A 13232-nucleotide genomic window follows, 5' to 3' on the forward strand; every position below is an offset into this window, starting at 1 on the left:
CTTTATTCATGAATTTTAAAAAAACTTCAGTCATAAAAGGATGAATTCACTTCATATTTTTAGAAAAATTGGTATTAATTAATCATCACATGCTTTTATACACTGTTCATTTACATACTCACTGGTATGTATCCCAGCTAGTGCTAAATATAGGTTATTATTATATTAGTATATTTATATTTTACTTTTTTCACTTGAAGTTGCTGAGTTCATAGATAAATCTATCTACTCACATATCTAAATTTGACATTATATTGCCAGCTTTGTTTATTCTCCGTCAGCCTTCATTACCACTGTATGTCATTGAGAGATAATAATATCACCTTAATTTGTCTTGCCTTTTCACAATGATTAAGCCTGAAACACCGGGATCCTTGCCACTTCTCAAACCAAAGTTGATATTTTGGTGAAAAGTGCAAGGCAAAAAAATCTGACAAGAGTAACTTTCTCTCTCTCTCTCCCTCTCCCTCTCTCTCTTTCTCTCTCTCTCTCTCTCTCTCTCTCTCTCTCTCACACACACACACACACACACACATTTATACAACACACAACTCCTAGCCTGAAGTAGCAAAAGTTGGCAAGTTGCACACTACAGTCCACTGCTACCCAAGTTTAGGGTCTTTTTAATGGTGAACTATCCCTTCTTTGCCTCTGGCATATCCTCTCACTGTGTGTGTCAGGACACTTCACATAGTCGTGCCAGAGTTGCCAACAGACATCATAAGTGTTCTAGCTCCCTTGCCATCCTTGCCTGTGGAGCCGGCTACCAGTTTCCATGCTCTCTCTGGCCACCGGTCTCCATACTGTCCATTATCTTCCTGACAGACTGAGGGACTCCAAAAAGGGCAACAGGGATCAACTGCAAAGGGTAAGTCACAAAGAGGAGGAAATTAAAGTGAATTTGCTATTGAAATTCTTTCAAACCTATTGGGGGGGGGGAATGCATTTTGGAGGGATTTCTTTGATCATTGTCAAGGTTTTATATTTAATAGACTTACAAATCAAAAAGATAAATAAAATGAGTATCTACCCAGTACAAAGTTATGTGAATTACGGCTATTGTAGTTTTTAATTAATATGTATAAATATCCAGATAATTCAAGTCTGAAAAGCAGTCATTCCAGCTGTCATCTAAAATATTTATCTCAAACAAAACCAAATAATCCACAAAATTTAATTGTATTTTGTGCTGTAGACAAGGTATTGTTAGTGAAAAAAAGGTACATGTTATAAATTACAATAATGGTCATCCACTTTGGCAAAATTTCATTTACAGCTGACAGGGTTTGTTATAATTGTTGATGTAGCTCTCATTTGGCAGCTCCGAACTTTCAGATTTGAAAGAATTTCAGCCACTGGGTTGCATGTTTATTTTTATATGAATATAAAAGACCTACTTACCACTACTCAAGATTTGTAAGATTTGCTTTGAATTCCTGTTATCATTACTCTTTTCACTTCTTGAAAAAATTATTTTCTTACACTACTTATGGAGAAACAAACTTTTTAGGTATTCTGAGAGGCTTTAATAATTCTTTATGTGTTTTGATGAGTGTTACTTTTATGAAAATGGTTTTAATATTGAAAATATCTTCAAAGTATTAAATATGAAAAAAGTGCACCTTATAAAAGTTTTTGTTGTTGTTATTACAGCTTGAACAAATTAATATGTTCTTTAACTATGAGGCTCCAAGAAACTATGAAGCAAAATTTCAGAAGTACTAAGCTCCCAATAGATACAAATCTAAAACATTAAGCAAAGAATTAAAAATACTGAGTAAGTTAATGTCCAGTCTGTTAAGATGACACAATACCTATTCATAGAAACTTTTATTTTTTTAAAATAATAAACAGTGTGGAAAACTTTTCCTTAAACACATTATAAAGATTGAAAATTTTCTAATGGAAATTAAAGGAACATCCATGCGACCCCCCAAAAATAATATCTGTCTATTGGTTCCACCTTTGGGTTCCAATGACTTTGGTCAGTCATTAGGCTTTCTAATAAATTTTTTCCACCCTTCAAAACCATAAAATATATTTTTTTATTCACTTTGAAAAGAAAAGCTGAGCTGATTAACTTGAGTTGTTTTGAACAACTCACCAGAAATTTGATTAAGATTCTTAGAAAATGGCGATAAATGCAGTCCTAATATCAATATATATTAAAATTAATATTAGAGGTTAAAACGTAAATTTATAACATATATGCTCCATTGTCTGTTCATTTAGACTATGCTCTAGTATATGCTAATATATTAACCTGCGATCTAAAGTACGTATAGTAAACTCTACATATTAAATATCTTATCCTATACTTTTTGGAATAACAACACTAAGGAACTGTTTATATAGTAATGACTTCAAATAGGCATTGAGAATGTGTGAAGATTTAAATATAGGATATTTTTCTATAGATCTAAATAAACATTCCAATTATGAATTCACTTTAAACATAAATCATAGGGAAAATAGCATATCAGAAATTTGTCTCGCTTATATGTTTATTTTGTTCTACTTTTGCACAAAACTACACATGGAAGCCAAAATATATGTTAAGCTTATATCGCTATCCTAGAGTTATAATCATAAAATAATGCTAGTGAACCAAGCAACTTAAGTAGCACAATCTATGAATATTCATGGACTTTGATATGTTTATAATGTTTTATTTCCAGAATGTATCAATCTGAATATTTAGAAGATTTGGTTTCAGGAAGAAGTTGCCAATAATTCTGCAACACTACTTAGCATAATATATATTATTGTAACTAACACGTGTCACTTGTATTATAACTGTATGTATAATTAGCCTGAAAATCCAAAACTCCAGATTATTTTGACATCCTTAGAAATGCTATATTTAATCATAGGAGAAATTGTGAAACCGAAAATAATCTAGTTCTTTTTAAGGACCATATTTACTAGTCCAAAAAACGTTACCAAGGACTTCCTATAATGACCTCAATGCCAAATGATTACATTTTAATCTGCTGAAATATACACAAAGAATAAATAAGAAAAATGCAAAAGAATGGCTTATTCTCAGTTATTCTTTGATGGTGTCTAATTCGGTGCAATGCCAATGATGTAAATTTTATGTGGTGTTAGCTTAAAATTAAAATGCTGCTAAATTTTAGTCGCATGAATTTTAATGTGGACTATATAAACTGGTTTAAATTACAATGCAGAAATAATTTAAGATATTATGAAATATTGTACACACACAAGAAAATTGTGCCTTCCATTTCTAATGAAGTGGATAATTAAGTATATTACTTAGATAACTCAAATACACAATTACCTGTATATTTCAAATAAAACTATTTTGAAGGCTTTGTTTTCCCTCTTCAACTTGCATATATAGACACAATTTAGAAATTGCAAGAACCAGAACTATGCAAGCTAAAACTAAGAATATTATGGTTGAACACCAAAGCTTAAATATCAAAAATAGAGTAGAAATGCTGGATGGAAGAGAGCAGCAAATCAAACTGTAGGACATAAAATAGCATTTAGTGAGTTCAGCTCTTACCCATACCAGGGAGGAATGCGTCAGTCATCAGGTCAAAAAGTTCAAAAAATAAATAGCACCAGCTCTCTAATGTATTTGAATATTTACCAAAGCTAAATTTTCACTGGTAGTCACAATATTCTATGTGTCTTAGTTTTCCTCCAGATCAGCAACTACAAAATTTTCCTTTCTATGCATAATTTGACTGTAACATGAATAAATGGCAAAAATACATTTTTGTCTTGTTTTAATTCTCTCAGGTTATGTCTACTATAGTTATCATCAAATGCTAAAGATAGGAACTTATGTTTCAAAGGGAAGATTTTGGACTTCTGAATATCATGCTCCATTTTTCCTACTTAAGAAACAAAGGGTGATGGGAGATTAAAGCAGCACTTAGAAAGACAGTTATGGCAGAGAAATAAACACAGTCGTTTGGTTTGAAAGCCAATGACTACTTAACAGTCATGTAAAATGGACAAATCATTTCCACATTCTGAGCCGTACTTTTGATATCTAAAAAGGAAAAAGAACAATAATAATATTCCTTAATTGGATTTTTTTTTTGAGACTTAAGAGAGAATGTGTAAAATTGTTTGGAATACCAAATTAAATTTAAAACTTTTATAATGAATAATTATGAAACTGGATTATCAAACTATTCCATAAGAGCAGTTTATACAACAAAAATACCACACTACACTAATCTCTCTTTCTCATTTGTATTCTCATTCTCTTCATCTCCATCTCTCTCTTTCTGACTAGCCAATTTCAATGTAATATTAAAATTATTATAAAGCAAAGGTATTTGGCAAAATCATGTTTGCAGTGAGCTTCTCACTTACTAAATTTAATAAGCTGTTTTTTATTTCCCAGGACTTAGATGTTCCTAAGCTTAGTTGTACGTGTATTTCAAACACTAACATATGATAGACAAATGCTATAGAACTACACAGGTTTGTGACACAAAATCTCAAATTGTCCTGGTGTTTAGAGAAACTGAGAAAATAGTGGGGGACAATTAGCTATCAGAAATCACCCTATTGTACAAAGGACACACACCATTACTATCACAAAGTGTTCATCACTCACAACCAGAAGTTTCACGTAACTGGAAGACTTTTATGGCAATCTCTGCACAAGTTTCTCCCCAAATTCTCACAAAGCCATCAATATACTTCTGTTTCAAATACATCCCTCCAATTTATACCTTTAATTTATACTCCAGCAACTCTCTGATTCCCTGGTCTCTTCTTTCTAATAGCTTGATACACACCTCCACTGTTTTATATATATATATATATATATATATATATATATATATATACACACACAAATATACAAATATACAAATATATATATATATATATATATATATATATATATATATATATATATGAAGAATTGGAGTGGGAAAGAGAAAAGCAAGTACAGTGAATGACAGAGTCTTTAGCAATGCAATCGTGAAAAAAGTAAAGAGAAGCAGGCTAAAACCTAGCCAGGTCTTAAAAACACCTGTATCTATTAGAAAGAGTTAAGTCTTGTTGTATAAGAAGGCATAAAAAAGTAGGTTGATGTGATCTGAAATGTTTTCATTCCTCTGGATGAAGTGATTCACAAGTTCTACTATTGTCTGGTTGAGACCATCCACTAGGTTTACATTTAAGAGTCTCCTCATCAAAACTAACCAGAAGTTAATATTAGAATTTAAATTCACTAATTCCAAAACCAAGTCCATCATATCCACCTCGGTCCTCACTAACTGACTCCCCAGTGCCCCATTAACTTCCTAATCCCCTATTTGTATCAATGAGGTACATGTTTTTTGTCAACTATACTCCAAAACTGAGAATTGTGTTTTACTTCAATCTTCAACTAAAACCATTCAACTGCTACAAACTCATAGATTCCATTTCTTTAACACTGGCCCTACTATCCAGCCTCACTTGGTGTGAAGAACTGAAAAGCTCACAAACCATGTAGGCAATCTTGGGCAAGAAACTTACCTCAATTCATTTATTAACAAAATTAGGAAGCTATTAAGTCATGAATGCCTAACAGGACTCTTGAAAAGACCAAATGAGAAAATTTGTGAGAAAGCACTTTGTAAACTGCAAAGCTCTATGCATATTCAAAATGTAACTAAGTTGCTTTTCATGGCAATGTTTTATTTTTATTGCCTTTACCCCCAACTTAATGCAGGTTTTAATTATTGTCTCAATAACCTCCATTACCTCCATAACTAGACTTTGCACTTCTGCCTCTCCCTGATTCCAGTTCATTCTACAGATATCTTCCCGTAGCTCGGATCATGCTAAAATATCCCTGGTTCATGATTCAGGGTCAAAATCTCTTAATAACTCTCTAGGTCACCCCATAATCCAGCAATTATAAGGTTAACCATGGCAAAGAAAAGAGCTTCCAGGACTGATTTCTATTGTCTGGCTCTCATCTATTTTGATGGTGATAAACATTTCGAATATCACCCCTGATACTCACAATGGAATAAAACCCACAACGGGAAAGGCAGAGTTAATGAAGTTGATGATTAATTCAAAATTAGAAATAATTAAATAGACTCAGCCCCCTCCTTATAAAATAAAATGTTAACTCTAAAGGTCCCTTCTATCCCTAAGGACTCAAATATTATCTTATACTAAAATTAAAAATTAATTTATATTCCAAATTTGACTGATCCCATTATAAAGGAGGCAAATGAAATTAAAAAGGTAATCAAATATAAAAATTTATACTATAAATGTATTTGTTGATTTGAGTTTAATAATTCTGCTATTGAGTTGGTGAAAGTCATCACTATCTGAACATGGGATAAAGCAGAAAAATTAATGTGTATGACAAGAAGATCACAGATATGTGAATATAAAATCTAAGATGTCTGCAAATGGTAAAAAAAAAAAAAAGAGAGACAGACTAAGAAAATGACAGCTGAATTAATTACTCACGGCCTGAAATTTCACTAGAGAAATCAAAGCTCTAATATTTTTCAAGATTATTTCATAATCTCAAGTAAAGGGTGGAAATAAAAGCGTTGATGGAGAATTGAGAGTTCATTAGAAAGATGACAGAATTATTTCAAATAATCTCTTCTATAACATTGAAATAACACAGCAAGAAGCTACTATATTAACGGCACTAAAATCTACTCCAGGAGGAATCATAAAACACAGTTCTTAACCTTAGGGAGTTTACAGTTTAAATTGAAAGATAAAGCAGAAACAAATAATTTCAACATAAATCATAATGTGTTAGATACACTAATAAACATTCCAAAATGGTAAACACACACACACACACACCAAACATATAGGAGAGAAGGATTAAATCAATTTAGATGTATAAGGAAAGTTTTCAGACAATTGATTAAATTGGACCTGAACAGAAAACCAACAGGCAAAAATGAAAACAGAAGGGCTTTCAAAGTATTGAGGGTATCAAAGCAAGGGCATGGGGACAGAAGAGCACAGGGCAAACTGAAACTGCATAGTTGAAACTGAATAGAATATCACTTCCCAACATCTATCATGTAAATATCTTTTAGTAAAGGGCCAATGTGAAATGTTGATATAATTTTCTTTAAAATCTTACTGAAAATGAGAAAAAGCTTTTTTCCTTGAAATATAGGTCTGAGAAAATCCAAAACCTCTCCAGATGAGTAGAAGGATCCAAAAAAAAAAAAATCTTTTCTTATGGCAGAATAGTATTGGGGGAGGTAGATGAGGGTAAAAGGGATTAAATATATGGTCATGGAAGGAGAACACACAATGTGATATATAGATGATGTATTACAGAACCGGACACCTAAAACTTATATAACTTTACTAACAATTGTCACCCCAATAAACTTTAATTAAATAAAATACTAAGGAAAATGAAAATATTGTCATATAAAGATTGGAGTTTTTCATTAAGTCACATCGCCTGGCAAACTGTTTAGTACATAATAAATGCTCAATAACAATTTCTTCCAAAATAAATTAATAGAATTTCTATTGGATCATAAATAAATAAAAACACACAGAAGTAAAAAATTGATTACCACATAAGGTATCAGTTATATGCATGTTAATCATCCTTCCATGAGGACAAGAATGATAGATTGTAGAGAAAAAGGGGACAAAAAAACCCCAACAAGCTACATCACCTAGAATTTTAATAGGTGGAAGAAAAAACAGTGTATCAGTAAATAACATGTAGTTTGTGAAAATTCCATTTATCATCATTTTTTTGTCTCAAAGAAGTGACAAGTAGTGGAATAGGGAAAGAGGCTAATGTCTTGTCTATTCAACATACTTTTAGGACATCCAAGCTAAACTGCAAGCAAATAGAGGTTGATTGTCAGGGAAAGATTAGTTAGAATATGTGAGATGTTTAAAATAAATGAGAAAAGTATAAAAGATTTACACATGCTCCTCCTAAATGAGTTATAATGTCTTAGACAACTGACAGGTATGTTCCTGAGTGAAGCCCTAGACCAAGAATCACTTATTTCATACCATGACGATGCAAAGACACAGAAATAAAACATCAAATTCATTTATCAAATAATGCCTTCAACGGTAACATACTAGAAAATGATAGTACCCATACAGCATTTCACAGATAAATGAAGTTTACACGTACTTATAATAAGTATCCCTATTTAAAATGACTACATTTGATAAACTGCAAAGCAGTAATGACGAAACTTTTACTCTCCAGTGGACTTCACGAGCTGGGATTTTTATGCCTGGCAGTTCACTGGATGAGCCTTTTCATCAAATCATCATTTTCCGGGAGACAGTGATCTAATTGGTGGCCCATTTACAATCAGTCTCACATTAGAGCCACATGGTGTTAATGCAGAGCTCTTCCATTAATGCTCCCTGAATTTTAAATTAAGCTACAAAGTCAGCTGACACAACTTCAAGCATTTGAAGCTTTTCAAGGATACCACCACTGATTGCTTTGCAACCCAGACTAGTCAGCTTCTCAGCACTTCAGCTTTTCAGTTGTTAAAATGAGGTTTAAATATTCTTTTTTCACATCCCTTGAAGAAATGGTGTAGTTTATGGAGATGATTTAAGTACAGTGGTTTAATTTCTAGAAAATTAAGTACACTTAAACTGATTTTCATACCAAGGTCAAGCAATGCCTCTGAACTCCCAGACCATTATCAATGTTTTTAAATAAAAAAGGACAAATGACTATATTTCTTCCATTCTAGATGAGCTCAAGGTACCTAATTTCATGCCAACTAGTTACTTGATCAAGACATTACCACACTTTTGTATGCCTCATAGATGTACGAGATGTTCACTACAGAAATAATTTCAAGTTGATGACTGAGTCTAACACACCATCAGAATTTTGACTCAAGATCACACCACTACCTGAGGCTCCTAATCTGCGAATATCATTATCTCCTCAATTATATGAAGTACTCCAGCTAGTAAAACAAAATCCGATTTTAAACAAGTAACACTGTCAAGCATTTTCCACTGGAATTTTTGACTGAAATATTTTCTCGCGATTCAAAGACAACATTATTTCTTTGCTTCCTATGGTTAAATTTATACACAATAATACAGAAGTCTGAACAGTTTTTCCAAAGTTTATAAGGGAACAATTCTAAATTTCTGTTCCATGCAGGCAAAGCATTCCATCTGCTATGAAATTACTTATGATGCATATTATATACTTCATTAAAGTCTACATGGAGCTGTCCAATATTGTAGCCAGCAACTGTATGTTGCTAGAGGGCACTTGAAATGTAGCTAGTCTGAATTGAGATGTGCTGTAAGCATAAAATACACACCAGAGGGGTGGCCAATTGGTTCAATTTGTTAGAGTGCAGTGCTCATAACACCAAAGTTGTCAGTTCGATTCCTACATACGCCAGTGAGCTGCACCCTCCATAACTAGATTGAAAACGACTTGACTTGGAGCTGAACTGCACCCTCCACAACTAGACTGAAAACAACGACTTGACTTGGAGCTGATGGGTTCTAGAAAAACACACTGTTCCCCAATACTCCCGAATGAAAATTAAAGAAAAAAAAAATACACACCAGATTTCAAAGACTTAGTACTAAAAAATGTAAAATTTCTTATTAATAATTTTTATATCGATCCCACATTAAAATGGTAACATTTTGGAAATATAGGATTAAATAAAATATTACATTAATTTCATGGGTTTATTTTCACTTTTTAATGTTGCCACTAGCAAATTTAAAATTACATACATGACTCACCTTATATTTCTATTGGAAATGCTGGTCTAGACTGTCAAAAAAAAAATCCACTGAGCTAATAATCTTTTCTAATGAGAATGATACATGTACAGGATTTACCACAAATATTAAAAATGACAGGAAAAGAAACATAAAGATAGGAAACAGTCTCACTAATAACTAACTACACTATATCATGACATATAATGAGTGTCATATATTCATTCTGATTTAAGGAAAGAACATTTACATTGGGAAATTATGCCATGTACACAAAAGTGTATGTAAATAGTATAATAACCCTATGTTATTATACCACACATAACCAGGAGCTGGAATATCAATTTTTATAACAATCCACACTAAAATTGCGTTATAAAACTAATATCTGGATTTTATAGCTTTTATACATCATTTTAATTGAAGACTGGTAAGCTTTTCAAATTTCATATATATTACTTAGTTGAAAAGGTTTTCAAGAATTATTTAACCATGATTTTAATTTTCCTTTTTATATGTCATCCACAAACTGATAATTTTGCTAACATTGAAAAAGGCTGCTTTAGTAAACATGGATTATACCGAATTACACACTAAATTTTTTTCATATAAATATAGAGTTAGAATTTGGATTAAAGAAAGAGCATTTTGCCCCAACATGAAAAAGTTATTAGACTACTTATAAAATTATAATGCATTCCTCTAATTATTCTGCTAATCATAATTCATTTCCAAGGAATGTTTAAAGTTCGCCCTAACAATTTTTTCATCCCAATTTCATCCCTTTTATAATAAGTCATTCTTGAACTCCTCAGGCTTCTTTTGAATGTGCTGTTAATGATCGTATGTTGAAGTGAAATTTTAAAATTAATCAACATCATATCCACCGCTGCCAATCTTTCCCCCAAATACTTGATGATCCAATGACATGAGCTTACAAAAATCTCATACTTAAATATTTCAATTGCTTCAAAATTCATGTCTCAAAAAGTAAACAATTTTATTTTCCAATTACAGTTGACATGCAATATCATTTTATATTAGTTTCAGGTGTACAGCATAGTGGTTAGATATTTATATAATTTATGAAGTGATCCCTGCATTAGTTTAGTATCCACGTGGCACCATACTCGTATACAGTTATTACAATATTATTGACTATATTCCCTATGCTACAGTGTTAGCCTTTAACATCTGCTGTGAAATGCAGAGGGAGACCATGATTGTAGATCTCTGAACAACTATTTCTGTTGGCAATCACCAGACATAATTCTAGAGTTTTATTTTGTTGTTGTTTTGTGAGGTGTATGTCTTCTTGAAGGGAGAGTGGGGGAGACTCAGATGTGCCCCTATGAATTATATGGGATATATTAAGTTAAAGGAATCTTCGGAAAGAGTGTGAGACACAGAAATTTGAGAATCAAATTATACCTACAGCTATAAAACTAGACATCTCTAAGTTGGACACATGAGAAATCACCAGATTCATATTGAAAATCTTTACTATGTTACTGGAAATGAAGACGACCTCTATTTTAATCTCCAAGTTGAAGAAAATACACTCATTCTTAAAATCTCATGTAAACACTTCAGTAATATTTGGGAAAATATGACAAAATATGCAATCTGAAAATTAAAATAAAAAAATATGGTCATTTGTGTATACTTGTTTCTTAAAGCATATTAAGTTTCAAGAGCAAGAATAAAGAAAAGACGTCTTACCTCCCATCCCGATCCCAGTCATATACCTCTATTTTGATTGTTCTGTCCATGGGAAAAACATACACATAAAGTTACTTAGTAAGACCAAAACAACATATCACTGAGAATTTAAAAGTAAGTTGCAATTTTAAAAATAAAATAGCGTATGCTGGAAGGTTTTAAAAAGTATTTTGAAGTTGATTGTGCTAATTTTATGGCTATAATTCAATTTATATCTTAAAATCTGTATTGAATCTTTAAAGGGAGGGCGTGGGGAAAGTATATAAAGAAGCATGTGTAATTTGACAGAGCTTCTCAAACAGGAGGCATGCAGCTAGTTCTCTTGCAAACGACTGTGTTAGAGCAGATTTCTAATCCCAGCATGGATCAGAACTACATAGAGGGCTTGTCAAAACACAGATTGCTGGACCTCATGCCCAGAGTTCCTGGTTCAGTAGGCCTGGGTTGGGGACTGAGAACTTGAATTTCTACACAGTTAACCAGGTGAGCTGAACCACATTATGAGAACCACTTTCTTAGAGAAAGAATGAGTCCAATTAAATTAAGTTATAATCCAATTAAAGTGGCATATCATAAATTTTAAAATAAATATAATGACATATTGGTAATCAATAGCTCTTCTATGATATTAGTTAATAGAATAAATTCCCATTTTTCTAATATACTAGTAACAAGATAAAAATAAAGAGATTGAGTTTTTACTTTCTATTCATTTGCTTTTCTTTTGGGGTGAGTAGGGGTTTTTATATTATAACCTTACAATCAACTTACATAAGAAAAAGAAAAAAAGATGATATTAAGAAATATTCAGGTTTATTATGGGAAGATCTTCAGTGCCACCTCTTACATGTACTTGTAAAACACCAGAATCTCGCTGTTCTACATCTACAGAAATTTTAAGGTTCAGCAACAGTGAGAACAGTGATGCCAGATAGAATTTTCAAGAGTTTGTCAGGGTTGATAACATAACTAGTTTTAAATCTCGCATATTTACTTATTGCAGCCTAGAAAGATAATATCAAATGAAAGACTTGAGGCAATGAAAATTCTGGGATGACTTTTGAATAATATGTTAAAACTTAAACTAATACTCAATATATTTTTAGCACTTTCCACATTTTTGTTCTTGGAAAAACAGCTAGTTTAACCAATTTTAATTCACCAATTTATCCCTCTTTGTGGATTAAAAAAAAAAGTTATTTAAACAATTCTAAATAAATCATTCATTCTTTTGTAAATACGCATTTACATCAGTAAAGAAGCCACTTTATATTTTTTAAAAATCGATTTAGGATTATTGCATACAAAATCTATAGTGAATAATCAAAGTTCTCAGGAAAGTTGTCATTTATTTTACCTGTCATGATCGCCATTACATAATGCTCTGACTGAGATCTTGAATGCTTGCCATACAGGATTTAGAGTGTTTTTGACAACTTCTGTTTTATGACAAATTGTAAAACTGTAAAAAAAAAAAAAAAAGTTTCCAGTTATTTTCATGATTCAATTATGATATATTATTTTAGTCGCCATTCTTCTCTTTCTTTCTGTGCAGAATAAATGTTGCCAGTCCCAATGGCGCTGCTCTATCATTTAATAGGAAGGGATTTATGGTTTCGAAACTTGTATGATTAGCTCACTATAATATAAAGCAAAACTATTTTGAATTAATTTTGCTAAAAAATGATCTTCTGCACATTCAATAAATTCTAAAGCTGTCCTGTAACCATTCTCTAAAAATAGCAATGACATATTAATGCAGC

General features: G+C 31.9%; 1 protein-coding gene across 1 annotated transcript in view; it reads right to left on the minus strand.

Annotated features, from left to right (window-relative positions):
• Positions 1 to 13232, minus strand: part of CPNE8 (copine 8) — a 177822-nt gene that overhangs the window by 69234 nt on the left and 95356 nt on the right. The window contains exons 9-10 of the mRNA XM_033118275.1: positions 12827 to 12931; positions 11470 to 11511 (exon numbers count right to left, since the gene is read on the minus strand). Of these exons, the coding sequence (XP_032974166.1) occupies positions 11470 to 11511; positions 12827 to 12931 (147 nt within the window). The remainder of the gene's footprint in view (positions 1 to 11469; positions 11512 to 12826; positions 12932 to 13232) is intronic.

This window comes from Rhinolophus ferrumequinum, chromosome 10, assembly GCF_004115265.2.
Source record: "Rhinolophus ferrumequinum isolate MPI-CBG mRhiFer1 chromosome 10, mRhiFer1_v1.p, whole genome shotgun sequence".
NCBI lineage: Eukaryota > Metazoa > Chordata > Mammalia > Chiroptera > Rhinolophidae > Rhinolophus > Rhinolophus ferrumequinum.